Source organism: Podarcis raffonei, chromosome 13 (genome assembly GCF_027172205.1).
Source record: "Podarcis raffonei isolate rPodRaf1 chromosome 13, rPodRaf1.pri, whole genome shotgun sequence".
NCBI classification, from domain to species: Eukaryota; Metazoa; Chordata; class Lepidosauria; order Squamata; family Lacertidae; genus Podarcis; species Podarcis raffonei.
In genome coordinates, this window is record NC_070614.1 from 51,466,461 (window position 1) to 51,494,423 (window position 27,963).

General features: G+C 50.3%; 2 protein-coding genes across 4 annotated transcripts in view; both read right to left on the reverse strand.

The window, feature by feature from the left end:
- DNAH2 (dynein axonemal heavy chain 2) overlaps positions 1-27,963 on the reverse strand; it is a 136,873-nt gene that overhangs the window by 92,528 nt on the left and 16,382 nt on the right. For all 3 annotated transcript variants that reach the window (XM_053362060.1, XM_053362059.1, XM_053362058.1), the window contains exons 3-13: positions 26,454-26,548; positions 24,449-24,619; positions 23,343-23,571; positions 21,360-21,470; positions 11,749-11,987; positions 11,381-11,572; positions 9,807-9,964; positions 6,826-6,913; positions 6,335-6,540; positions 5,978-6,107; positions 5,211-5,393 (exon numbers count right to left, since the gene is read on the reverse strand). In XM_053362060.1, the coding sequence (XP_053218035.1) occupies positions 5,211-5,393; positions 5,978-6,107; positions 6,335-6,540; positions 6,826-6,913; positions 9,807-9,964; positions 11,381-11,572; positions 11,749-11,987; positions 21,360-21,470; positions 23,343-23,571; positions 24,449-24,619; positions 26,454-26,548 (1,802 nt within the window). The remainder of the gene's footprint in view (positions 1-5,210; positions 5,394-5,977; positions 6,108-6,334; positions 6,541-6,825; positions 6,914-9,806; positions 9,965-11,380; positions 11,573-11,748; positions 11,988-21,359; positions 21,471-23,342; positions 23,572-24,448; positions 24,620-26,453; positions 26,549-27,963) is intronic.
- TNFSF13 (TNF superfamily member 13) overlaps positions 22,468-27,963 on the reverse strand; it is a 239,485-nt gene continuing 233,989 nt past the window's right edge. Inside the window, exon 4 of the transcript XR_008327302.1 lies at positions 22,468-22,767. The gene's annotated coding sequence lies outside the window, so the exon portion shown is untranslated. The remainder of the gene's footprint in view (positions 22,768-27,963) is intronic.

Sequence of the window (27,963 nt, forward strand, 5' to 3'; positions counted from 1 at the left end):
AACTGACTGGCATTCAGAGGTATATCGCCTCCGACAGCAAAGACAGGACATAGCCACCCTGGCTAGTAGTCACCAAGAGCCTTATGCTCCATGAATTTGTCTAACCCCCTTTTAAAGCCATTCTAGCTCGTGGCCGTTGCTGCCTCCTGTGGCAGGGAGTTCCACAGTTTAACTGTGCACTATGTGAAGAAGCATCTGGGGCACAGGGTCTTTTCCATCACCCGAGAGGCCATCAGGGACTGATGCTCTGCCTCTTCTGTTCACTTAAAATGTTCCGGCAGATCCATGTTCTCCTAAGCACAGAAATACGGTAAGTTGGCAACCACCATTTCTCACCATAGTAAAACACAGCGTCCTGGTTCTCTACCTGTAGTCAGGCTCCCCTCTTGCACTGGAAGAGTGCATGTGACTATGCCTAACTGGGAAAGGGGTAATATTAACTTAATTATCACAGCACACACCCTGGTCTTTGCAAGTCGGAAGGAGGGAATGCTAGCGGAGCAGCTGATGATTTTGAGGCTCACCTGCTTTTCACGCCCGCCCCCCTCTTTCCTTCCTCCCCCAGGATCCATCCCCCAGTCTTGAGCTCAGCTAGAACATTAGTTCGCTACTTGGGTCAACGGTGGGCACAAACGAAACGGGAAAATAAAATCCTGGTTGCCCATTAAACTCTTTCCGGTGGGTGTACTAAAGAAAACAACATATGTCACCTAGAAAAATTGGGCCAATTATTAGTGCCAAAATAAAAAATATAAAAAGCTTTTAAGAAGCTTTTGTCATTAGCAAAGCTGAATCAGGCACCACTTGTTGGTTCCCCCAGCGTGATGGTCTCCCAGCCAACGCTCAGGAAACGATGCCGTGGGCCAGGGTGTTAACGCCGGTGGCCTTCAAGAAGGACCCAGCAGAGAAGGGACGGCTTGGCCTGCTTCCAAACTGGACACTGACTGTGGAACAGCCACTTTGTTCACTCAAAGGGCATTTGCACAGCGCTGCGAACAAAAATCCCCCTCTTGCCTTTCCCCTGCTCAGTGCTAATAAAATCCAACTTATTTTTTTAAACTCAGCTGCACAATTTCCCCAGGTGTTGATGACCTACTGTGTTGTTATTCTGGCTGTATAGATTGCCGTAGCCATTTCCTTCTCTATAGCCTCAGTTCTCTAGGAATCAACTCTATCACTTTAAGCCTTCCCTAATAGCGTTGGCTTTATATCCGTTTTTTTCTTTCTCCCCACTCCTAAAATGCAACAGAGCAGGGGTTAGGAGTGCAGCAAAGTGGCAAGCATTGAACCCTTTCCCCGCATGCAACAGACCCCAAAGGATCACAGCATGGGGTGAAGTTTCAATCCATGCCCTACTGGGCTGTTCTCCAAAGTTACTTACTCCCCTGGCATAAATACGGTAACCATAAGTGCCAACTCCCTCGGGCCCTGAGTGCCCGGGCACCCACAAATTTCAGTGCCAGGGCCAAGCATGCTGCATGGCACCCACAGGTCTGAGCACCCACATTGGCACTCCTGGCAGGAACAAAACCTGTTGTGGAATAATGTGTCTTCTCCTCCCCATACTTCCTTGAAACAAGGTGACCCCAAGACTGCCCTCATCTCCCTACCCAAGGAAAATGGCGCTCCTGTATCAAAGGCGGCCCATTCTCTGAGCTAGAATGTTCTGTCCAGACTTGGCAAGCCTCACCGCAAAAGCAGCAGCTGCGTTCCATTCATGTGTGAACAGATCCCTACCTGTCAGCAGCTGGGAAATCCCATGCTAAATAATACTGCAAGGGGAGCTGCGTGATCAGAAGGAATCAGATCCAAAACATATGTGCTGACGCACGTATCATTCTTCCCCCGGGACGCTGTCTACCAAAAGGCATGTTCCAAACCCCTCGTTTCTGAACTTTGCCTTTTCCTTTGAATGTACATAGCCAGGAAAGTATTCCCTGGGTGCAAGTAACTGGGTAAATTCCAGTAGCAGCAGCGGAGGTAAAAAAAAAAAAGTGCAGCACAGAGGAAGTTCAAGATCAGAACAGGAAAGGGTTATAGGTGTTTTCTGGACAACCACAAGTGGACACAATGAGGCCGGTGGAAACCCATAATAGGGCCTTCTCAACAGCGGCCCCGCAGCAGTGAAACTTCATCCCTTCTGAGATTCAGCAGGCTTCATCTGAACTTTCAGTAACACTATGAAACACTGTACAGAAGGGAAAGGGAAAGATAAGGGGACCCCTGACCATTAGGTCCAGTCGTGACCGACTCTGGGGTTGCGCCGCTCATCTCGCTTTATTGGCCGAGGGAGCCGGCGCACAGCTTCCGGGTCATGTGGCCAGCATGACTAAGCCGCTTCTGGCGAACCAGAGCAGCGCACGGAAATGCCGTTTACCTTCCCGCCGGAGCGGTACCTATTTATCTACTTGCACTTTGACGTGCTTTCGAACTGCTAGGTTGGCAGGAGCAGGGACCGAGCAACGGGAGCTCACCCCTTCGTGGGGATTCGAACCGCCTACCTTCCAATCAGCAAGTCCTAGGCTCTGTGCTTTAACCCACAGCGCCACCCGCATCCCTACAGAAGGGAAAGCCCCTTGATAATTTGGGTTATGGGCTTTCATGACAGTCCTGCAATTTTCAGGGCGGTTGGAGACTATGAATTTCTACTTCTGTGACTGTTTTCTAATTCTGAATTGTAAATTGTTGTAACCTGTCCTGGGACCTGCTGGTAATAAATTTAATAATAACAGGTCATAAATCAGGGCTGGCATATTGGGGTCTGTTGGAGTTCATTGTTATAGGTGTTGGCACAGTCATGAAATGGACATTTTGTATGCTTTATGTGGTATCCTGTACAGGTTTTTAAAATCCTATTTTATATATTGTAAACTGCTTTGTGATACTTTTTCTCAAAAAGTGGATCATGGGTTACATTCAACTGGTTTTTACTCAGAGCAGGCCCACTGAAATTAGTGGTCATGGCTAACTATGGACCACTAATTTCAGTGGGTCTACCCTGAGCAAAAGTTAGTTGAATGCAGCCCTGCAAGTCCAATCAATCAATCAATCAATCAATCAATCAATCAATTCAAGAGCCTATCAGGGCCAAGGATTTCCTGCAAAATGGCAGGGGAAGGTGGGCTGAGTTCAGCAGGAGCTCAGCTTCCAGACTGGCCCAGTTGCTTGAAGTATCTGCTTCCACACCCACAGTCCTGAGTTCTAATTCTGAAGCACCCAGTCAGGAGGGCTGGAAACGTACTTTGTGAAAAGAAGACTGCAAGAAACCCGAGCCTTTGTGGGGTGCAAATCAGGTTTTGAGTTGATGTGTTCAGTGACAACAGTGACGTAGCGTGGGTTGCCAGCTGCGGGCCACATGGAGGGTGGAGTGGGAGTGAGGGCAACGGACTGGGTGGGCATGTGCATCCCACTGCCTAATGGCATCCGCGTCCCCCAGGAGATCGCAGCCCCAGAGGTGGCTTCACTTTTTCCTTGCCTGACCTCAGCAGGTTTCTAGACAGCCTTCTCCAGCCTGGAGCCCTCCAGATGTTTTGGACTACAACTTCCATCACACAACCTGTGTTGGCTGGGGCTGACAGAGGTTGTGGTCCAAAACATCTGGAGGTCAGCTGGCTGGGGAGAGCTGCTCTAGAACGGAAAGAGAAAGAGAGACAGAAATCAGAAAGGGCTCCCAAAGCAAACTCTGCTTCCCAGCCTTGCTAGACCTCCCGTATTCTGCCGCCAGACTTATTGGTTATTCACCCGTCCCGCTGGGCTTCTTCCCTCCCACCCAGGCCACAAACGCCCCCGCCTGTGTGCCTTTGTCTTCGTGCCCAGTTGCCTGATGACCCCCATCTCAGCTTGCAACTTGGCCCGCAGCACTTGAGAAATCAGGCAATCCCAGTGGGAAGCCATGAGCCCTGGCTGTCCGCAGGCTTCTTGCCACACAGCATAGCAAAACCGTTTGCATCCCACACACCCTGGGCCTGAGAAACGCTGAGAAAGAGAGAAAGAGAGAGAGAGAGAGAGAGAGAGAGAGAGAGAGAGAGAGAGAATGAGAATATGAAAGTGCCTGTTTCCTCTGCCTGCCAAGAGCAGCATTCAGGGACTGGCACACCTCGCCATTACACAACAAACATCAGAAGCAGGGCAGGGGAGCGCCGGGGTCCAGGCGTTTGCCAGCTAATATCAACATAAAGGGAAGGCTCCTGGCAGGGGAGAAGCCGGTTTTGGACAGGGAGGTTCAGAAGGGAGCTGATCTACCGGCAGCTTTCCTTTACATCCTAACGCGGATTTTGGCAATTTCAATTTTCAAGTGTGCACAGAGCGAAGAGCCGGGTGGGGGGAGGTTTGATTGATGGTGGAAAAGCCGTTTTGTTTCTACCCAACGTATAATTAAACCTGTCAGATGGAACTCAGAGACGGAGGATGTTATTGAGGTAAATAGCTGAGAAATAGACAAAAAAAATTGATGAGGTTGCTTGATGAATAAAGAACAGCCGCCGCGACCATGCCAAGGGCCCGTTGTTTTGCTGACCTGCAGATAGCTGCCCCCGCCAAAAAATATTCTTAGAAGGGCTGGAGAGGGATACCTTCCCACCCTCTGCCCAAGCAAAACAAGACTAATGTGAAGGAGACGTGCATTACTGTAGGACAGGACAGTCTCTAAATCACTGAGCATTGTTTCCCTAGTGCGGGACAGAATACCAAGGTGGATATCCTGCGGATACCGTATGCCCTGGCTCCACCCAACAAAGCCAAGAGCCAGGATCAGGGGGAGGGCTAGCCTCTGCCAGGTCTGAACCTTGCCTGGGACCCTGGCCAGGGGAAAGGAGCAAAATGGTAGAGGAAAAGAGCAAAGCTAACCTAACAGGAACAGGAGAATGACTCACAACCGCGGGAGCAAAAGCTGTGATTCCTGCAGGCCCCTGTGGGTCCCTTCCAACCCTGCAGTTCTATGTAAACAGTTCTGACCGAGGCGGAGCAGGAAAATGAAGTGATCAGCATGTCTGATGCAATCCTGGTGGGCCTGGAGACGGCATGCTAATCCACTCCTGCTCCGCTGACTCCTGCTCACACGAAACAGAACAGGTTGCATAGCACGCAAAGCCAAGTCCACTACCTGCTCCTCAGCAGCTGACGCCCGAGGCGGACGTTTCACTCTGCCTAATGGTGGGACCAGCCCTGCCAGCCACTGGGGTCTATTGCAGCCCTTACAGCAAGAGCCTTACATTCATGGGCTTCTCAATGCGCCGTCGCAGAGCGCGCATCCAGTGCACCAGGCCCGAGTAATGGCACATGTGTGGCGGCAGGAAAGGGGTCCTCTTGCTCAACTCCTTGTTGACTAGGGAGAGCTCTCTGTTGAATAGCATGAAGATGTCAACTGTCTTCTTGTCGAAAGTGCGCTTGATGGCCTGGGACAGAGAAAAGAGGTCTGGTGGGACACCCTTCCCACCATGAGAGGCCACCGACCCTCGCCCCGCTGGAATGAACCACCTTCCAAGGTCCTCCTGAAACTCCCAAGCATTTCCTTGGCACAGGCCTCCACGAAGCTCTCAAGATACTGGTCATATTGGGAGCCAGCAGCCAACCGACCTAACTGCTGGCTCCTATTGTACCAGCTAGATCACAGAAGGCTGAACTCTGTCCAAGGTGATACCTGCCCAAGCTCTACTTTCATGCCACAGAGATGTTCAAGCCCACTATAAGCAAAGAGGCCCACACTCAGAGTTGCTTGTAAGAGCCAGGATCAGACCAAAGGAGGCCCAACGAGTCCAGCATCCAGCTTTCACAGGGGGCAACCAGATGCCCCCAAGGGAAACCCACAAGCAGGAATGAGCTCAGTAGGCGTCTCCCCACTTGAGCTCCCCAACAACTGGTGCTCAGAGGTGTGCCATGGCTAGTAGCCATTGATAGTCTTATCCCATTGATAGCTCCCTTCCTCCTTCCAGCTCCACAGAGCTCAGCCCTGCCTCAGATTCAGTCAGAGAGCCCGTACCTCTCGCGATGACAAGTGATGGAAGATGTCCTGGATCTCCACACCACGCTCCACATCCTTCACCGTCTCAAAGGCGGAGGTGATCAGGTTCTGGGTCATCACCTCCAGGTCCTTGATGCCAGCACGGAAGCTGATGCCCCCAGGGATTCACAGAGAGAAGGGAGAGGACGTTGGAAAGAGAAGGTAGAGTGCAGTGCCCTGACTGGGAGCAGCAGGCTCTGCCTCAGGAGATGCTGTGCTTGCCTTCCCAGCACCCTCTGCTCCCTCCCTCTTTCTGCACACTGAATGAAGGACCCAAGGGAAGACTTGTCTCCTGCCAGCCCTCCCAGCTCAAGGGCAGCCAGGGGGATCTCTCACCGGTTGAAGTCCTCATGCCAAGAGGTGTTCTTCACATCCAGGATTCCTCCCTTCACATTGCGGAGCTGGCCGAGGTACTTGTTGAAGGTCTCCTCGATCTCCAGCAGGCTCCTGGTCATCTGGGGCCCACGCTGGCCAAAGAAGCAGGGCAGCGGGGTCTGCTTGCCGTCTTCCCAGCGCGCAAAGTGCTGCTGGCTCTCGCAGACCTATTGGGCAGACATAAAATCCCTAACCCAAACGTACCGCTCCTCACGGACATTTCTCTGCCCTCCAGGGGAAGGCTAAAGCCTGTGGAGATCCCCAGTCAAGCAACCAGATGGTTCGGGCAGATCCCAAATCACATGGGCCTAGTGTACCCTGCAAAAGACTCAGCCCAGCTATCAAAGCCGTGTGCACCCACAGATCTTTCCAAATGGGGAGAGCAACAGGGGACACATCAGAGAAGGAATGAATTTCTGAGACCAGAACTTCTGCTATGACATCCCACGTACCTCCAGGAGGTCCTTGCAACGCTGGACAAAGGCATCGACCTGGGCAAAGATGCTGGTCTGGTCCAGTACCCAGCCCTTCCCAGAAAGCCTGTGGGAGGAGACGCATAGTTAGGAGAACAGATGACTTTTGTCATGTTTAGGGGCAAGGGGTCCTTTTCCCCACCCAGCCTAAGGGGCTGCCCATACAAGTGCATCCAGTGACCATATAGATCCGGGGGACGGACGGACACAAAAAGCAATGGAACCTCTCCCAAGACAGAGTCCAAGCATATTGGGAAAGAACACAGAAGCTGAAAGATAGCCAGCCAGTCAACCCGTTTGTCTTTCTCTCTCCCCCGCCCCTTCCCACCCACCCCCGCAGGCAAGAGGGTTCTGGAGAAATCATCTAATCAAAGAGCTCTGGGAACATATGAGATCCTCGCCCCAGGAGCACGGCTTGAGTGCCTAATCCAGGCCTGGCCGTGCCTGCCTTGCATCAGAGCCGCTCGCATGTTAAACGTCTTTATATCTTTTACGATATTGATCCAGCCCCACTAATTTGAATTTGAAGCAGACAAGTAACACTTAGACTTAATTGTCAAGGACCAGGCACCCACTTAAGCCTGACATCCCTAATCATAATGATAGATTATGTTGCATTATTTCTGAAGTACAGCCAGGAGAATCGGGGAACAGGAGAGACAGACAGGGCCAGAACGGAAGCCGGAGAAGCTGACCCTGGGATCCGGGTGAGGGGCAAGCAGGGGGCCTTACTAAGCCGCCCCGCACAGCTCTCCTCTCGCTGCAGCTCAAACAATATCCACCCGACAGACACGGAGCAGGCTGGTTCTCCACAGGTCCAGACGACTGGCAGGGAAGCAGCCACTGAAGGCTAGGCGGGAGCAGCCTAGGCAGCCTGTGTGGCTGCTTGGAGAACATGGGGGCCATTGCAGAAGGAAATAAGAGACGCAGTCAATAAGAGCATAAGAAGAGCCTGCTGGATCCACAAAGTTCAGCATCCTCACAGTGGCCAACCAGATGCAAGCTACTCTCCCCTCTTGCGGTTTCTAGCGACTGGCATTCAGAAGCATCACTGTCGAAGAGCACAGCCATTGTGACTAGGAGCCACCGAAAGCCCGCACCTCCATGAACTTGTTGAATCCTCTTTTAAAGGATTGGGGGCTATGGCTGCCTCCTGTGGGATCAGATGGGGGTGGGGACAGTACAAAATTGTTTAAAGGAAGAGCTGAAAATGGCTTGGGAAGGGCTTGGTTTCCCTGTGGCGTGCACACACATTGCTTTTCTCCAACTGTTGTAGCCTCGGGTCCAATTTTTTTGGCAACAGTACATGAAACCTTCCAGAGAGCCTTCCACAGAGAGCCAGTGTGGTGTAGTGGTTAAGAGCGGTAGTCTCGTAATCTGGGGAACCGGGTTCGCTTCCCCGCTCCTCCACATGCAGCTGCTGGGCGACCTTGGGCTAGTCACACTTCTCTGAAGACTCTCAGCCCCACTCACCTCACAGAGTGTTTGTTGTGGGGGAGGAAGGGAAAGGAGAATGTTAGCCGCTTTGAGACTCCTGAAGGGGAGTGATAAAGTGGGATATCAAATCCAAACTCCTCCTCCTCCTCTTCTTCTTCTTCTTCTTCTTCCAACCCACTGAACGCTGGTGTATGCAGGGGTGAGTGCAAGAAACTGATCCCATCTGCAAACTGCTTTCTCAGCTCTGCCTCTTGTCAAGGGAAGCTGCCTTTGCCTGAGACAGACCACTGGTTCATCTAGCTCAGAATCATCTACACAGCTCTCCAGGGTTTCGGACAGTTAATCTCTCCAAGTCCTAACTGGAGCTGTCTGGGATTCAACCTAGGACCAAAGCAGGTGCTATAAGCCCTGGGACATGGGCCTTCCCTTTCTTTCGTGGCTCCTCAGCTCCATGCTGCGGAAAGGCGGCAGAGAACTGCTTCCTTGCCAGGCAGGGGACCCTGCCCAACCTCAGCTCTCCCCAGGCCTCCTGTCCCTAGAACGGACACAAGCCAATGCTAGGAGGTCATCTGACACAGCAGGAAGACCAATAGAGCCAGAGCATGGAGGAAATCGGCTGAGGGTATCTTTCAGGCAAGAAGGAGGGCAATGGGCCTCGAATGCAGCACGACTGAAAGCGGTCCATGAGGCACAGGACTTCCGGGGGAGGAACTTGGCAGACTGAATACCTTCTGTCAGCAGGTTGCTGGTGGAGATTATTACATGGTGATTGATGAGAACCAGGCATACATTTGGCTATCAAATTCACTCTAGAGATAAGAGTGAACAGGAGATTAACCTCTGGTGCTCTGAAAAAGCTGTGTTCTACGTTGAGAGACCAAGAAGCTGTCAGCTCCTGGGAATATGGACAGGGTTAAATGACTTATGAGCGGAGGAATAAACATATTGCGCAAAGCCACATAAGAGCCCTAATGGGCATAGGGTCTGCAAAACCCTCCCTTTCTCTAATTATATCTGAGATGGTTATAATTTATGACTGAGAGAGGGTTCTCTGTCTGCCGGTGGAAATTTACATCTGGTGGGCAAGCTACTTTCTGGGTTTAAAAAGAGTCAATCATTAAACCACTGAAGGCAGAAGAAAAAGCATGCTGAAATTGTTTGAGCCAAGGAAGTTTTAAATGATCAAGGGAGTGTTAAGAACTTTTTTTTTTAATTTTCTGTTTTCAGAACCAAAGTGTTGCCTTGAAATCAAAAGTAACATTGCCACTCCATGCCTCCTTTGTGGGAAAGCAATGTGTTTTGAAAAGAGATAATGTTGTGAAGAATTTAAGGTGGAGACAGGAAATGTAATGAGACTGAATTGCTAGTAAAATAAAGGACATTCGGTCTTGCAAATACACCGCTGGACATTCCAGTGACCGTTGGCATCCTTCAGCAAATGTTCCAGGTCAGCAGCCTGACATGGGGGAAGGCAGCCCATCTGTTCCCAGGCCAACACCCACTGCCAGCCCAAGGCCTCTTACTTGTTGTGCATATGAGCAGCGTGCTGGTAGCTGTCCTTCCAAGAGGACATGCATGAGATGCAGCCATGGAGAGTCTGCCGGGTAGAGTTGATGTAGCCCTCAAAGAGCCGGTCCAGGGAGATGTCTTTGCAGCACATCTGGATAATTTTGTTGCTCATCTAGGGAGAAGTCAGGAGAGGCCACTTCAGCACCACCTCTGAGTTAATCCTTAGGATCACGAACATCTAACCTGTGGCTGGACTCCATCACTCGTCGGCTCCAGTCCACATGACCAATGGTCAGGAATGATAATTGTAGTCCAACAACAACAATTGGAAAGTCACAGATTAGCTACCACTGTTTTAAAGGTAAAGGGACCCCTGACCATTAGGTCCAGTCGTGGCCGACTCTGGGGATGCGGCGCTCATCTAGCTTTACTGGCTGAGGGAGCCAGCATACAGCTTCTGGGTCATGTGGCCAGCATGACTAAGCCACTTCTGGCGAACCAGAGCAGCGCACGGAAACGCCATTTACCTTCCCGCCGGAGCGGTACCTATTTATCTGCTTGCACTGGCGTGCTTTTGAACTGTTAGGCTGGCAGGAGCAGGGACCGAGCAACAGGAGCTCACCCCGTCACTGGGATTTGAACCACTGACCTTCTGATCAGCAAGCCCTAGGCTCTGTGGTTTAACCCACAGCACCACCCGCGTCCCTACCACTGTTTTAGACAGACCTTAAAAAACAACTAATATTGCCCAATGTTCCCATATGGCAATTTTCCTCTCATATATGTTACCAAGCATGCCCATGTCCCTTATCATGTGTTACACGCTAACTCGTGTGTCTACACATGATAACACAGAGATAGGATTTTTGAGATCTTTTATCCAGAGTAATTTGATTTTATTTAAAAGCATTTATATTTCAAATATCTCTTGAACAGTCATGGCATATTTTAGGAAGTTGCACCGCACCCCAGGTAATTACTTCAGTTACTTGGGGGTCAGGGAAGGTAATAAGCAGAGCCAGAGAGCTGGGTTTGAAAGAAGAGATGTTCATCATTACCAACACCAGAACGGCATTAAGGAATAAAACGGAAGATAGGCTTATAGGCAAAATTGTACAAGGCTTAACCATCCTACTCTTGCCTGGACCAAGAGGATATGCTTAGCTTGCTTCTAGGATAGAGACAGGCAGACAAGCAGCCTGAAGGGGAGAGCTTGGTTAGACATACCAGGGAAGCTCAGACGCAAAGGATTTGGGCCACACAAGAGCAAAAAAGATAGTGAGGTTTGGGATATGGAGAAGAATGGAAGGAACAAAACTTTGATGACCACCAGTTCCAAGGTGAGGAGAAGGAGAAACGGCGAAGGGTTTTGGGTCAGGGCTGTGGAGCAGGTCCGAGCAGCTGGGCATAAATTCCTGTGTGGCTTAGCCTCCCTCAGAAGCCCAGACAGACTTTTGCTATCTATAAACATTTATGCTGTTATTTTATGCCAGATTTTACAGCTTGCTTTGGACGTTATTTGCACTAGTAAAACCTGTTTAGAAGGAAGGAAATGGTCCAGGTTCGAAGAGAGAAATGCAGTCCTCACCTTTCTGAACAGTGCTGTGATTCTCTCTCGGGTATTGTAGTACGGGGAGTTGACCCACACAATTCGGACGAGGCTGATGAGGTGAGGCAACTTTTCGGGGATGTTTTGGGGGCGAAGGGTGGACAGCTCCTGGAAGGGTTCTTTCAGGATGGAGAGGAAGCGGAGGTTTGACTGGGCCTGCTCTGATCCATCCTGCAAAGCAACCACAGAGCAATAAAGGAGGACTGAGGCAGGATCCGTGCCCAGACAGACACAGCTCAACCTCCTCCTGAACCCTTCCCATGAAGGAGAGGCAGCCTGGTGTGGAAGAAACTTAAACCCTCTTTCCTGAGACAATTCCCTCCCTGCCCTACCCAACCTGCACCCACCTGGATCTGTTTGGCAAGCCGCTGGAAAGGGGTCACATAGGAAGACTTGGAAAAGGCCAGAATGGTTTCGATGTGCTTCACGCCCTGTTGGCAGAGCTGCTTGCTGATTTCGGAGAGGTCTGTACAGCGGTTCCTCCAGAACTCGATCTCTTCCAGCGGGCCTGAGCTCTCTCTGCTCTCCACAGCCTCTTGTGCCCTCAGAACCTCCTTGATCTGCCGGGTCCAGTGAATCATGGATGCTGGAACAACAGCAGCAACAGCAAATAAAAATAAAATAAAATCAGATGGCCCCCAGGTCTGACAAGCTTCAGGAATCAACTCACAGTGTAGCCTCTGGGGCCTTTCACCCCTGTGTGTGTGTGTGTGTGTGTGTGTGTGTATAATATATATATATATATATATATATATATATATATATATATATATATATATGCTTTGCCTCAGCACAAAAGGCCCTGACCGGTTTTCATAGTAGCAGCAGTTGCCTTGCCTGCTATGTGTGAGGACAGAGAGTGGAACCTAACCCGGATTTGTGAACATCAAAAGCAGCAGAAATAAGAGATGATTGGACCCTTACTGAGCTCGAAACATGGGAACCCCCAACAAAATTTAAAATTTGGCAAAATATTCGGACTGCATAATATGTATTGGTATAATTTGGAATAATTAATGTGATGTGATTGGATTGTTAAATGGAAATCTTAATAAAAAGTATTATTAAAAAAAGAGAGAGAGGAACCTAACCCAAAGTTGCTCAGTGAATCTGTGGGGCAGCCACACATGCCTCACCTGACGCTCAGCACAGAAAAATCCACCAGACCGGTGAACTGACTGCTAACAGCTTAACATTAAGGCACAGTTTGAGTTGCCTATGGATCAATGCAGTACACAGTCAGAAAAGAGAGCAGATCACAGGTTACGAGTCTCTGGACATGTGCATAAGAACTGGTGCTTCACAAACGCCTAAAACACTTTAATCGCTGCAGTGCTTGAGCAGGAGTGGATATGCGGAGGGACCTCATGGAGTGTCTGCTAGAGACAGAGAAGATCTGTCTCCACTCTGGAAAGCAGAAAAAGAATTCTGGGATATATCATGCTATGGCTTCACTGCACAGAGTCCCCTGGGTGGAGAATATACTCTTATACAAAGAGACAGGGTGAGTCACACAGAAATCAGGCATGTTCCTTGGGAGGGGGGTCGAGTTCCCTCCAAGAGTACCTGACGCCGTTTGCCTTCATTCTGTGTGAACGCACACTGTTTTGAGCCATGGCGGCGCTGTCGGGGCTTTGATGTTTTTCGAACCACATCGCTCTCCTCCTGTACATCAGAAAGGAGAGGGAAACGCGGCAAATTCTTTGTCCCAGCCATTCTGCACACGAGGCTCTGACACTTGCCTAAATGCGCCGTCATCCCTGCTCTTTAATATGGGACTTTGGCTGCTGCGCCTGGGCTCGTGCAGAAATTACCTTCTACTTTGCGGTCTGTTGTCTGATAGATCCCAAATGCATCGTGTCCAAGTGCATTCTGGGGGAGAGCTAAGAGGAGGGGGCCCTGCAGGTCTGAATCATAAAAGGGGCTCCCCTGGCTGCGGAAAGAGGGGGGGCAACACTTCCAGGTGCATGAGAACCCCCAGAAGAGGAAACTGCCGAAAGGAGCCGCAGGGCTTCAGTTGCGGGGAGAGTTTGTGGCACCTGAAGCTCACCAAGTTTGCTGCTTTCCCCCCCGCTCTTGGAATGGAAGAGGCTAATAGCTAGAGAGCAGCCATCTAGGAAGAGTTAGTATCGCAGCGTGGAAGCTGCAGTCTCTGTGCCAAATTACAGGGGTAAGACAATCACACAGCCCAGGGATTAGAATAGCCAAGTATCTCTAAGTGCTTGATAACAGCTGAGGTTTTAGTCACACAAGAGACAACCCCAAGGTAGCCAATTGGATGCTTAACCCAAGCATGCATTGCCATGCAAAATATCCAGCCATGGGAAGATTTTAATGCGCGCGGCGAACATTGCAGGCTGGGCGCTGCCAACCGCACAGGCCTCTCATTATGGGACAATCATGTGAATTTCAGATCCTCCATCTGTCTATGGCAGTGGGGGATTTCTTCATAATGCTTTTAAACTTTGAAAAGGGGCACGCTCCACTTTTATGCTTTGGGGGGGGAAAATCCTATACTCAAATTCGGAGATAAAACAAGGCGCAAGATGAACGGGTCGTCTCCCTTTGTGCTTTGCATGTGTGTCTGTGTTTTAAAAGCTACAAAATCGAGCAGAGATAAGAACGTTCTGGAGTCTATTCCCCCCACATGCCCAAATGAGCTTGGGCCATACTGAAGTGCTGCGGCGTTCAATCCAAAAAGCAGGTCAATTAATGCCTGTTGTTACTAAAAGGCCTTTTTATTTTCCTTTGTTGCAAAAAGCCAACGGTAATGGTAATTTATGCAACGCCACAAGCGAGGAAAAGTGAACAAGGAGCCGCCTCTCCTGGACGCCAGAAGAAAGCCGAAGGCAGTGACAGCAAGGAAACGCAAGCCACTTCACCCGTGTTGGGGCAGGAGAGGCCTGCAGGAGGCCATGTGTATATCCAGGCAGTGGGGAACTGCAGCCAGGCCCAGATCCCTCGAGGGATGGCGCTCTTATGACAATAGATCCCCAACCTGCTCCTTCCAGATGTTTTGGACTACAGCTCCCATCAGCCACAGCCAGCTATGGCTGATGGGAGTTGTAGTCCAAAACACCTGGAGGGGCAGATAGGGGCAGGCTGCTGTCCAACACTAAAAATATACAGTGGTACCTCTGGATACGAACGGGATCCGCTCTGGAGCCCCATTCGCATCCTGAAGCGAACACAATCCGTGTCTGCGTATCGCAATTCACCACTTCTGCGCATGCGCGTGACGTCATTTTGACAGTCTGCGCATGCGCGAGTGGCAAAACCCAGAAGTAACGCGTTCCGTTACTTCCGGGTTGCCACAGAGCGCAACCCGAAAAAGCTCAACCTGAAGCAACTTCAACCCGAGGTATGACTGTACACCTGGGGCATTTATTTTTATGCACACAAGAACATTTTGTGAGCCCACACCTTCAGAACAGGATGTCTGACATGTCCCTCACACAGTACAGCGGCTGAGGGGGCAAGCCAGGCCCAGCAGGCTCCCCCAGTGGGCTTCCTCTGCCATTTGCATACGGAAGAAAAGGACCGAACAACCCCTGGTGAGGCACACCTTTCCCAGGCTCTGCTTTATTATTCCTAATAGACACACACGCGCTGCATAATTCAGTCAACATCTTTTCCCCTTGTCCGTAGCGAGATGTTCAATTGAATTTGCGCAGGGCGGAACAAACGAGCTGCTGCGCCAGATCTGACTGGCGATTTCTCTCGCCGGCGCTTCAGCCTTTCTTCTCCTTTCTGCCTGAGGGGCAGTAACAGAACCAGCAGCCCCTGGGAGACAAAGGGGACGAGACGCGGATGGGGCAATGGGATGGCGGGACGGGCCCGGAGAGACAAGCTGCACAAGATGGCGGCGGGCCTGCCTCTTCAAACACAGGAGGCTCGGTTCAAAGCACAAAAGGAAGGTCCATATGGGGGTGCCGTGCGCCCGCACCCCCAGAGACTTTTCTCCCTGCAATGCGTGCCCTGAGGTAATTTCTCCTTCAACTTGGCTCCAAAACCAGAAGTATTGGAGGAGAACAGCTGAGGGAGAAATCCCCTCAGGGGACCACTATGTCGGGAAAGTGGGGGGACAGTTGTGATGCCCCCAGCCTGTCGTATGGCCACAAGTGGCAGCTCGGCCAATGTCTTTTCTGCATTTAAGGCCTGCTCTGGTTCAGTTCTCAAGCCTCTCTTTGGGCTCTGCAATCCCCGGTTTCACTTCAAAGGGGAACTCTGGGAGTGTGGGGAAGAAAGTGCCCCCCAGCCCAAGAATGTCACTCAAAATGCACTAAGAGAGGTTACCAGAAGTTCCTGAGCAAAGGGGTAGAGAGGAGAGAGAGAGAGAAATATATATATATTGGGTTTTTCTCTCCTCTCTGCCCTGAGGCAGATGAATAGGCTGGAGCAGGCAGGTCGTGCCCTTTCCCTTAAGGCGCAGAGAGGGACCCTGGCAAGATAAGGAAAACAAAGGACAGAACAGGCCTCTCAAAGCCTCCGTACCCTGAAGGCTCAGGATGGGTAATGTGCCCATTAAGAACAGCAGTAAAATAAAACCAAGTACTGTGCATTTTTAACACCCAGAATAGCAAAGGTGTCCCTTGCTGCTTCCCAGGGGCTGTGCTCTGGCAAAACAATGTCCAGGGATGCCTCACTTGTGTACCTTCGAGTGCTGGGATAAAGAAAATAGGTGCTATGGGCTGAGCAGCAGGGACAAATGGAGGGCATAAACCATTTGTATTTCGGAGAGCAGCCCTTTGAAATATGCAGGATGCCAACTGGGGCAGGTTCAGGAGCAGTGGCCAGACCCGGGATGAAGAGATCCCATGAAGGAATAAGCTGTGTCACAGCTAGCTGCCTTACATTGAGCCCAACCATCAGTCCAATGTTGCTCAATGTTGCCACTTCCACCAAAAATGACAAGCTCCATTCCGCTCATCATGAAACATGACAGCTAAGGGTTGACGATATTTGCTCTTCCACACTTACTGTGATGTTATTATTTTTTAGAGGTCCACATGCGCAGATTCAGAACCTGCCCATAATGGGGTAAGAAAAGGTAAAGGACCCCTGGACGGTTAAGTCCAATCAAAGGCGACTATGGGGTTGCGGCGCTCATCTCACTTTCAGGCCGAGGGAGCCGGCGTTTGTCCACAGACAGCTTTCCGGGTCATGTGGCCGGCAGGACTAAACTGCTTCTGGCGCAATGGGACACCGTGACGGAAACCAGAGCAGACGGAAATACCGTTTACCTTCCTGCCACAGTGGTACCTATTTATCTACTTGTACTGGCGTGCTTTCAAACTGCCAGGTTGGCAGGAGCTGGGACGGAGCAATGGGAGCTCACACCATTGTGCAGATTTGAACCGCCAATCTTCTGATCGGCAAGCCCAAGAGGCTCAGTGGTTTAGACCACAGCGCCACCTGCGGAAATGTTAGTGGAGGGTGGTGTTGTCCTTGAAGGGAGGGGCCAGTAAACGGAAAGATTTGATCGAGGACATCCCACTGGTGTGGATGCGAAACCGCAGAACAGCTATGGAAAGTGAAAGCCTTCAATAATAATAATAATAATAATAATAATAATAATAATAATAATATAATTTATTATTTGTACCCCGCCCATCTGGCTGGCTTTCCCCAGCCACTCTGGGCGGCTTCCACAAAGACCAAAAATACACTAAAATGTCACACATTAAAAACTTCCCTGAACAGGGCTGCCTTAAGATGTCTTCTGAATGTCAGGTAGTTGTTTATCTCTTTGACATCTGATAGGAGGGCATTCCACAGGGTGGGTGCCACTACTGAGAAGGCCCTCTGCCTGGTTCCCTGTAGCTTTGCTTCTCACAATGAGGGAACCGCTAGAAGGCCCTTGGAGCTGGACCTCAGCGTCCGGGCAGAACGATGGGGGTGGAGACACTCCTTCAGGTATACTGGGCCGAGGCCGTTTAGGGCTTTAAAGGTCAACACCAACACTTCAACTGCGTGAATGTGGACACAGAACAAATCAGATCTCGGAGCCCCGTTTGTGAGATATCATCCCTGTCTGGAAGCACCCTTAGTGGTGAAAGCAGTGGACTCCTTGTACCACGAGAACAAAACCACACACGGTTCTGATTTTGAGGTGAAGGGCCAAAGTTCCTCTCCCTCCCACCCCACATTCTTATTCTCAAGATTTTTGGTGTGTGCACATTTCCCCTCAGCATCACCACCACCAGCCCTCTTCCCCCAAAATAAGAACAAAAGCAGGATTTTTAATAGATCTGAGGAGAAAAGGTGCTGGAGAGAAGGGCGAAGAATGATTCACCCCCACTAGCATCTTATACATCAGCCGCCTGCCTGTCACAAGGCAGCCTTTGGGGGGGGGAAGGGGGGCGGTGCTGGGAGGAGGGCAGGAAGCTGGTATGACACATAATACATGAGGTTTATAAAATTGTGCATGATGTGCTGAAAGTGAGGAAAAGTGGAACTTTCGTAGGGTCACCCTATGAAACAGATCAGCGGAAGATTCACAAAAGACGAAAGAAAAGTCCTTCTTTCCATGGGGCATTATTTACTTCTGGAACTCACTGCCACAAGATTTCCTGCAGCAGCCGGTGGGTAGATGCCCTCTGAGGTGCCTTATGAACACTTAAGACTCAGTAAGGTGCTGGGTTGCCTGTTGGCTTTGATGGCTTTAAAAAGAAGATAGGGGGAAACCATAGAATCATAGAGTTGGAAGAGACCACAAGGGCCATCGAGTCCAACCCCCTGCCAAGCAGGAAACACCATCAGAGCACTCCTGACATATGGTTGTCAAGCCTCTGCTTAAAGACCTCCAAAGAAGGAGACTCCACCACACTCCTTGGCAGCAAATTCCACTGTCAAACAGCTCTTACTGTCAGGAAGTTCTTCCTAATGTTTAGGTGGAATCTTCTTTCTTGTAGTTTGGATCCATTGCTCCATGTCCGCTTCTCTGGAGCAGCAGAAAACAACCTTTCTCCCTCCTCTATGTGACATCCTTTTCTATGTTTGAACATGGCTATCATATCACCCCTTAACCTCCTCTTCTCCAGGCTAAACATGCCCAGCTCCCTTAGCCGTTCCTCATAAGGCATCGTTTCCAGGCCTTTGACCATTTTGGTTGCCCTCCTCTGGACACGTTCCAGTTTGTCAGTGTCCTTCCTGAACTGTGGTGCCCAGAACTGGACACAGTACTCCAGGTGAGGTCTGACCAGAGCAGAATACAGTGACACTATTACTTCCCTTGACCTAGATGCTATACTCCTATTGATGCAGCCCAGAATTGCATTGGCTTTTTTAGCTGCCGCGTCACACTGTTGGCTCATGTCAAGTTTGTGGTCAACCAAGACTCCTAGATCCTTTTCACATGTACTGCTCTCAAGCCAGGTGTCACCCATCTTGTATTTGTGCCTCTCATTTTTTTTGCCCAAGTGCAATACTTTACATTTCTCCCTGTTAAAATTCATCTTGTTTGTTTTGGCCCAGTTCTCTAATCTGTCAAGGTCGTTTTGAAGTGTGATCCTGTCCTCTGGGGTGTTAGCCACCCCTCCCAGTTTGGTGTCATCTGCAAATTTGATCAGAATGCCCTTGAGTCCATCATCCAAGTCGTTGATAAAGATGTTGAATAAGACCGGGCCCAAGACAGAACCCTGTGGCACCCCACTAGTCACTCTTCTCCAGGATGAAGAGGAACCATTGATGAGCACCCTTTGGGTTCGGTCAGACAGCCAGTTACAAATCCACTGAGTGGTAGCATAGTCAAGACCGCAAGACCATACAGAAGGAGAAAGCTACCAATGGCTCCCCTTCAAGATGGCCGTGCAGCAGCCTCCAGGATCAGAAAGCCGGTTGCTGATGGTGACAAGAGGAGAGAGCATGGTTGCTGCACTCTGGTCCTGCTTTCTGGCTTCGTGTAGGCACTGGGCCTTTGGATCTGGTGCAGCTGCTGAGCTTTTCTGAGGTTTTTATGGGAGGTCTGTAAGTTGTTGGAAGCTAAAAAGAGGGGGGGAGCCTTGGCCTTCTAGGTCTTTGGGGTACCCTGGAGGGATCTGGTAGGCCACTGTGAGAATAGGATGCTGGACAAGGTGGAGTCTTGGTATGAGATACACCAGGGCTCTGCTTCTGCAGAAAGGAACCACTTAGTGCGAACAGAATTATAACATAAACCACAAGATCCGCCATGGTGGGTTTATGAATTGGTTGGCCAGTCTGCTTAAATTCCAGCTCTCTTGAGCAGGCATAGGCAAACTCGGCCCTCCAGATGTTTTGGGACTACAACTCCCATGATCCCTAGCTAACAGGACTAGTGGTCAGGGAAGATGGGAATTGTAGTCCCAAAACATCTGGAGGACCGAGTTTGCCTATGCCTGCTCTTGAGAGTTCCTCATTCTCTCCCCAAATTATCAACACTTGCTCCTCAATGGACTGCTCCACCATTCCAGAGAACGGAATATTATTTGTTATCTTTGTTGTGTTGTTGTTGTTTAGTCATTTAGTCGTGTCCGACTCTTTGTGACCCCATGGACCAGAGCACTCCAGGCACTCCTGTCTTCCACTGCCTCCCGCAGTTTGGTCAAACTCATGCTGGTAGCTTCGAGAACACTGTCCAACCATCTCGTCCTCCGTCGTACCCTTCTCCTTGTGCCCTCCATCTTTCCCGACATCAGGGTCTATTCCAGGGAGTCTTCTCTTCTTATGAGGTGGCCAGAGTCTTGGAGCCTCAGCTTCAGGATCTGTCCTTCCAGGGAGCACTCAGGGCTGATTTCCTTCAGAATGGAGAGGTTTGATCTTCCTGCAGTCCATAGGACTCTCAAGAGTCTCCTCCAGCACCAGAATTCAAAAGCATCCATTCTTCGGCCATCAGCCTTCTTTATGGTCCAGCTCTCACTTCCATACATCACTACTGGAAAAACCATGGCTTTAACTATACGGACCTTTGTTGGTAAGGTGATGTCTCTGCTTTTTAAGATACTGTCTAGGTTTGCCATCGCCTTTCTCCCAAGGAGCAGGCGTCTTTTAATTTCGTAACCTCAAGGGGAATTGCTGAAGCACACAGGTGTTACTGCATCTCCCGGATTACAGTGTCTCCTTTGCACCTCCCAAACCCACAAAGAGGAAGCACTGTGGTGGGCTGTGCTGGGCATGGAGTCGAGGAAAGGTTTATGTCTGTTTGAATAGATCAAATCTCTAGCTCTCATGGGCACAAGAGCAGGAAATGCTTCGTGCTCACTTCAAATCCCACCACATGGACTCCAAAACAGATCTCTAGAAGGATGTTCCTTGGACAGGTGAAAGTCTCCTCAACAAATCGAAGGATCCAAGCAGCGCTTGAAGGAAATTTCTGGGCCCTGCAGCCATTCTCTTCTCTTCCTGACACATGGCAGCCTGTCTGCTCCCAGGCCTCCTAGTCATTCTCTCTCCCCCAGCCTGCACATCTCCCCCAGATCTTGCCAGCACAGATGGAAAAATGAATAATAAGGAATGCTCAAAAAATGCAGAAAAAGTGTGCGTTTGTGTGTGGGTCATCCCGGTGCCATTGTTTTCTCCATTTGCACATCGTGTTCTGTGCGTGGTGCTGAATTTAGATGGGAGGTGGGATGGGGGAGAGGAGAGGAGCAATTTCACCAACCCGTGAAGGTAGGATGGAGGGCTAGGGAGAGGCCTAACCTGCCCCTGCCTTCCATTTCCTGACAGAAAACGCCTGCAGCAGAACTAATAACCCCACAAAGGGGCCCTGCAGACGTTCACAGCCTGACAAACCTGTTTTCTGTGATTGGGAATGATGGATGCAGCTCATATGCTGCGAGGGGTTAATTCACTTACAGTCCAAGCACTGCTGCTCGGCTGGCAAGCCTCTCGGTCAAGCTTCATCCTCCCCATCAGCGGTCTTCCTCTCCTGCTGATCCTGTTACCACCCCCCCACCCCCCACACCTCCAGGGCCCAAGTCCCCAGAGATCCGCCACTCACTCTCCAGCCGCTGAACCAGGGCTTTGTCCTTCAAAGCCATCTCCGTCTTGATGGTCAGGGACTCGACTGGGATGTAGAGGATGGTGCGGCCCCTCATTTTGGAGCGAGTGTCTAGAGAGGGACAAAGACGGAGAAAGAGTGACAAAGCAGAAAGGCAAATTGCTGTTTGTGGGGGTCTTGGAGGGAGGGAGGGAAGGAAGGAAGGAAGGAAGGAAGGAAGGAAGGAAGGAAGGAAGGGCTCTCTCATAAGACACAGAACGGGAAAGATTGTTTACGGTTCCTCAGCAGGGCGGCAATAGTAACCGCATTTGACACACCTGCTACCGCACAGCCCTCTCCCTTGACCCAATGTCCCAAGCTGTGTGGGAAAGCAAAACCTCATGGGAGTAATTTATGCAGGTGGCACGTTTAAGCAAATGCACTCAGCTTCCCTAATGCCTTCCATAATAACAAGAAATGCAGGGATACATTCCGACATGCACAAGTTTAAGGGTGACTGGGGGAAAGACCAAGGCACCAATAAACTCTGTGAGTACAAAGACACTACCAGGCATGGCCAAACTTGGCCCTCCAGCTGTTTGGGGACTACAATTCCCATCATCCCTGACCACTGATCATGTTAGCTGGGGATGATGGGAGTTGTAGTCCCAAAACAGCTGGAGGGCCAAGTTTGGCCATGCCTGCACTAAGCATACTGGCAGTCTGATGTGTCAACCTAGGCAAAAGGCTGGTTGTTTTCTGTTGGTCAGGTAGCCACCCGGTAACCCAGGAACGGCCCAAGACATTTTGACGCCTGAGGCGAGCCACAAAATGGTGCCCCACCCCACCCTGGCCAGGGATGAAATGGTGAGTGGAGATCGACATCAAGATCAAGGGGGGAATAATGATCTATGTGGGTAGGAGGAGCCCAGCAGCGCCTCCTATTCACCAAGAGATGGCTGTAGAGGTGGCATGGAGGGGGGAGCTACTGAGGAGACAGCAGATCCGGCCTCCAAGCAGTGCGCCACAGTCATTGCTGCCGGCAATGCATTCCTTGGTGAAATATACTCAGAGTCGCAAAGTGATTTCATGCTCTTTATTCAGCTCATAGTGGTGAGGAGAGATGAATGAATGTCCCCTCAAAGTATCTGCTTTATATACATTATTTACACAATGGGCTGCACATGATTGGCTAATTCCGGAATTCTACTGTAAGCCAATCAGGTTGTGGATTCACTTCTATCTGGAGCATGATTGGGTAGTTCCTGCCAACCAATCATACTACTGCATTGTTCTAGGACCAATCAGACTGCTGCCTTTTGGATCCTATTGTTCTAGGACCAATCAGACTGCTGCATTTTGGATCCTATTGTTCTAGGACCAATCAGACTGCTGCCTTTTGGATCCTATTCAACTCAGTACATAACACCTGGAGAATAGGACGGCCTTCTATAACCACTAGCGGTGGTGCTGTGATGTCACAGCAACATTCCTCCTGCTCAAAGGAAAGGTGTCAGCAACAGAGTATTGAGAAAGGATGCAACTTCTGGGGGAAACCTCCTCTCACGGCCTAAGAACAGGATGGGTAATGAAATATCAGCAGGAAGAGCTCTGAGGCCGAGAAAATGTGGGCCAGGCAGAAATGCTGGTGCGCATTAGGGAGTGTGAGGTATACTGAATTTCGCAGATTGATCTGAAGTATCATAATTTTAGAGTTGGAAGGCACCCAATGGTCATCTAGTCCAATGTAGGAATCGCAGCAAAAGATCCTTGACAGCTGGTCATCCAACATCTGTTTAAAAACCTCCAATGAAGGAGACTCTGACACCCTCCAAGGGAGACCATCCCACTGTTGAACAGCAATTACCACCATGCTCAGCTGCAATCTCCTTTCTTGATCTGGCAAATCTTTAGTGGGAAGTCTTAGTTAGAACTCATTAAAATGGCCAGCCCAGCCCTGCATAAAAGTCAGATCCAGGAAGGGAGGGGGGAAGGGAGTCCTACCTGTGAGAGAGGTCATAAAGTGGTAAATTTCTGAGAAAAACTCATTCTTTATGCTTTCGGGCCAGGTCGACTTGCGAAAGAGCTGGGGGAGATACACGGCGTTGAGATTGCGGATCAAGGAATCTATGTAGGGCTTCCGGACAGTGCCAAACTGGACGACCTCGTGGAAGTTCTCTTCTGTAATCTCTGCGTTCTCTTGGCGGATGAAGTAAGTGAGTTGCTTCTGCTCCTGCGGGGACAAATGCTGAGTTAGAGACGGCAGGATCATCAGCAGAAACTTATCCTAGAGACCTCCAGCTCTGGGAACAGGGCTTCTAAACTGCCCTGAGTCTAGTCTACACATATTTTCAGTGCCCAGGACTGGACCACTGGGGCTGATTGATGCCAGAGTGTCTGCTACAGCCCCATAACTGCCACATCCGTCCACAGCACAGGTGCCTGCCACAGAGACTTGTTCCACGGAGCAGGCAAAATGCCTCCCGAGAATAAATCGGGAGTAGGCAGAGGTTGAGTGGCAGGTTGTCACAAACAAACATGCAACCTTTTGCTTTTAATTAAGAACTGGATTCCCCACTGCTTTTGGGAAACATGAGCCTGGGGATCTGGGGTAATTTAATCTGAGATACAGAACAGCAAAAAGACTAACCTTCAGAAGAAGAAAGACTGAAACAAAGGTAGCCACCTTACACCCTATGCAGGCAAACACCCTGTGGGCAATGGATTAAAAAACTCCTGATACAATCTGGCCAGTTGGAAACCTACTAATGAAGTATCAAAGGCTGGAAAAGCCCCACTTAGGTAGAGGACCAGGGAAATTCAGGATCAGTGGCTATTGCTAGATGGGGCCTCCTGGTTCAAAGGCAGTATATCACTGAATACTAGGTGCTGAAGGGCAAGAAGAGGGGAAGAGGGCCAAACTCTGCTAGTGGGCTTCCTGGAAGCATGATGTTGCCACCAGGCTAGATGGATCAGATTCAGCCACAGGGCAAGGTGCTCTTATGCGTTTGCACTGCGGAGGAAACAGCAAACCTTCCCACATTGTTACCCCTACCAAACACACAGAGGAGCCCTCTCAGGTGGTCCGTGACAGACTGAGCCAAACCAACCTGGAATGGCATGACCGGCTCCACTTTCAAGCCGGCAAAGTCGTCAATGTAGAAGACAAGCATCTGCTGGGTGGGGTCCTTCAGAAACTGATCCATGGCGGCCTTGTGGTCCTCTGTCCACATCTCATCTCTGAGGCCAGACAAGGCGATCCGGCTTTCAATGCAGGGTTTCTGAGTGAAAAGGGAAAGAGGCCAAGCTCAAGCAAAGGGAGGCAGAGCGTGCGCATCCGACAGGACGAGCCGTTTGCAGAGACCGCGTTAGATTGCACCATCTCCCCCTCCCCCCCCCCATGTTTAGGAGCAGGACTGGGAACCATACAAGCCCAGAGCCTGGCCTGCTATTCCAGGGAATCAGACTGAGTCTAAGGTGTGAGCGGCCACACAAAAGGACACCAGTTCATGGAGGTTGAGGCTGTAGACTCCTCCAGTTTAAAAGCAGCCTGCCTCTGAATCGGAACAAACTAGACAGCATGCAAAAATCGGTGCATGCAATTGTTGTGTCTGATTCTTGTTCTTTAAATAGCAAGTGTTGGAGTGGGGGGGGGGGTTTGCTGATCAGGACAACACCACGCAGGGAGGGCGGGGACTCATTCCCTTCCACATCCCAAGAACAGCAGCCACTTCGGGGGCAATTTTCATCAGGACTGTGGGGTGCAGGGGGTGGGGGAACGGTGAAAAATCATTTCCCCTCCTGGCATGGTCCTGATCATCCTGCCCTACAGGCTCCTATTTCGGTAACAAAAAAATCATGCACACATTTCCCATACCATTCAGTTTGGCTCCCCCAGGCCTGCAAGATGCGGGGACAAGCCTCGCCCCAAAACCTGTGGCTTTCCGCAGTTCAAACCCCCCACCCGACCCCACCCCGGCGCAAATGATTCATGCGAGTCACCAGCGGGGCCTGGCTTGTGAAAACTGGGAGTCCAAGACTCACAATCTTCTTCCGCCTCCCCTTGTTCAGCCAAACCCCCACGGGGCACTCAAAGAGGGAGAGAGAAGAGGGCTAATTTGTTAAGATGATTGCAAGACAGTCACTCCAGAGAGCTTCCGCAGATCATGGCGCTCAGTCATTAAGGCAACACAGTTCCAGGCGCAGGAAAAGGTAAATGGGGGTTGGGAGAAAATTAAGGGTAGAAGCAGCGCAGGCTGAAAAAGAAGGAAATGGGGAGTTGGGCAGTAGCCACTCTTTGGTCCTGGAGAGAAAAAGTGTATGTATTTTTTTCAAAACACTTTAAGACTTCTTTTTCTCATTCCCAAGAGCTTCTCAAAGAAAAACCTGGGAAATCAGGATCAAATTAGCATAACATCTGGCATGGAAGCATAGAGCCAGATGTTCCTAGCCCAAATGTGACAAAATTGTGGAACGTTCCATGCAGGCACCCGCCTGCTTTCTGGTCTCCCGTTCAGGGCGTCTCTGTCGGAGGAAGGCGTCTCTGGGCCTCGCAACAGCCGGACGTCACCTGTGTCAGAAAGGCAATACTTCCCTCCAGGAAAGGCATCCTCTCCCTTTGGCATTGACAGCTAGCCAAATGCAGAAGGGAGTCACATACAGGGTCAGGAACCTTTGGCACCTGCAGCCTTGGAGAGGGGCAGATGTCGCCCAGCCAAGGGGGTCTTTCTCCTGGACTGAGACAGCTGCTTCCGTGACAGGGTGCAGCAACTGCTTGTCAAGGAACACATCCAAGTTTGGGATAGAGAAACGCACCTGATCCGTAACTCTTAAACGCTGAGGGCAAAGAGAACTGGAGGTTCAGTCGTTCCCACCACCTGTTTCAGCCTGCACAGACTTCAGCTACGCAAGAGTAGTTTCATGTTTTCAAGGGTGGCAAGAGCATCAAAAAGACTGGATCTCTCTCTCTCTCTCTCTCTCTCACACACACACACACACAAGCACAGTCCTTCAAAGGTGGGTCCAGCTGGAAGCTTCTGGGCACCCTTCCTTTTCCCCCTGCTATGTGAGATCTTCCCTGTGGCAAGGTCACATATACCCGGCTTCCCAACTTACCAAATCCGCCTCTTCCTCCACAGGGCTGGGAGGGATAGCCAACTCCTCCTGGCTCTCTTCCTCCATCTCGTACAAGGATACCGAAGTAACATCTCCTAAGAGGAGGGCAAAAGGCAGAGAAGCAGAAATCAAAAGTGCACCCAAGGACTGTGGCATCTTTGGGGCAGACATGGTGCCAGGAGCTCTCGTACCTACAGGACCACCTCTCCCAGTATCTCCCACGGAGGACCTTAAGGTCCAAAAACAGCAACACCCTAGAGGTTCCCAGGCCCTAAGGAAGTTAGATTAGCCTCAACCAGAGCCAGGGCCTTTTCAACACTGGCTCCGACTTGGTGGAATGCTCTGTCTCATGAGACCAGGGCCCTGCGGGATCTGATTTCTTTCCGCAGGGCCTGCAAGACAGAGTTGTTCTGCCTGGCCTTTGGCTTAGAATCAATTTGATTCCCTCCCCCTCTTTCTTTTTCCTTTCTTCTCCTGTGATGAGGCTGCATTTTAATGTTTTAATGTTGTATTTTAATCTTGTTTTTTAAGTTGTATTTCAATCAACTTGTTTTTATTATTGTTTGTTAGCCGCCCTGAGCCCTCTTGGCTGGGGAGGGCGGGGCATAAATAAAATTTATTATTATTATTAAAGCTGGCACAGCAGAAGGGATCTACGGGTCTACACACCTTTCCGACACACTCCTCCCTCTCACAGGCCTTACTTGTACCAGGCAAGTAGTTGAGGGCAACTCCTGTTGAATCACAGAGTCTGAGGGTTCCAGGAGACCACCTAATGTAGAACACACGCTTGCCCCCTCTTAAGGGTCGCCCACCCCAGCCCCACACAGATCCACCCGGCCAACCGAAACAGTCATCAGCACAGCTCTGTAGAAAGACACTCACTCAGGAAGTTTAGTAGGGAAGTTTTAGGAGGAGTCCAGGAAGATGGTGGGTTCATCAAGAGATCTGAGCACTCAATCCTCCTAGGGAGGATGAAAGGTTTTGGTTTTTTTATGAGAGCCAGAGCCAAGATGCGCTCTTGAGAGGACACCTAAGGGCAGAGGTTTCCATCAAGTCAAACCCAAGAAGACCTACACAGAGTCAGACCATGGTTTCATCTACCTCTGTACTGTCTACACTAGGGATGTCCAGCAGGTCGATTGTGATCTACTGGTAGATCCCCAGGAGGTTTTGGTCGATTGCGGTCGATCATTGGGTCCCTTTCTTTAGCATTGCTAAAATCGATTCCAGCCCCGCCCCCTCGGCCTGCCCTCCATTGTTGCACGATCTGCAGAACGGAATAAGGAGTTGACAATGTGAGGCTGTTTGTTGCTGAGTGGCTGTTCCTCCTTTTCCGCAAAAACCCTTAAAATCGGGGCTTTCCTCCTCCCTAAAAAAAGCTGAACAGCTTTAACCTGAAACCCCCCAAAACATTGCTTTCCTTCCCCCAAAAAGCCAACAACTTTGACCTGAACCCAAAAAAAACAGAGGTAGATCACCGCCAGTTTTTAATTCTGTAAGCAGATTG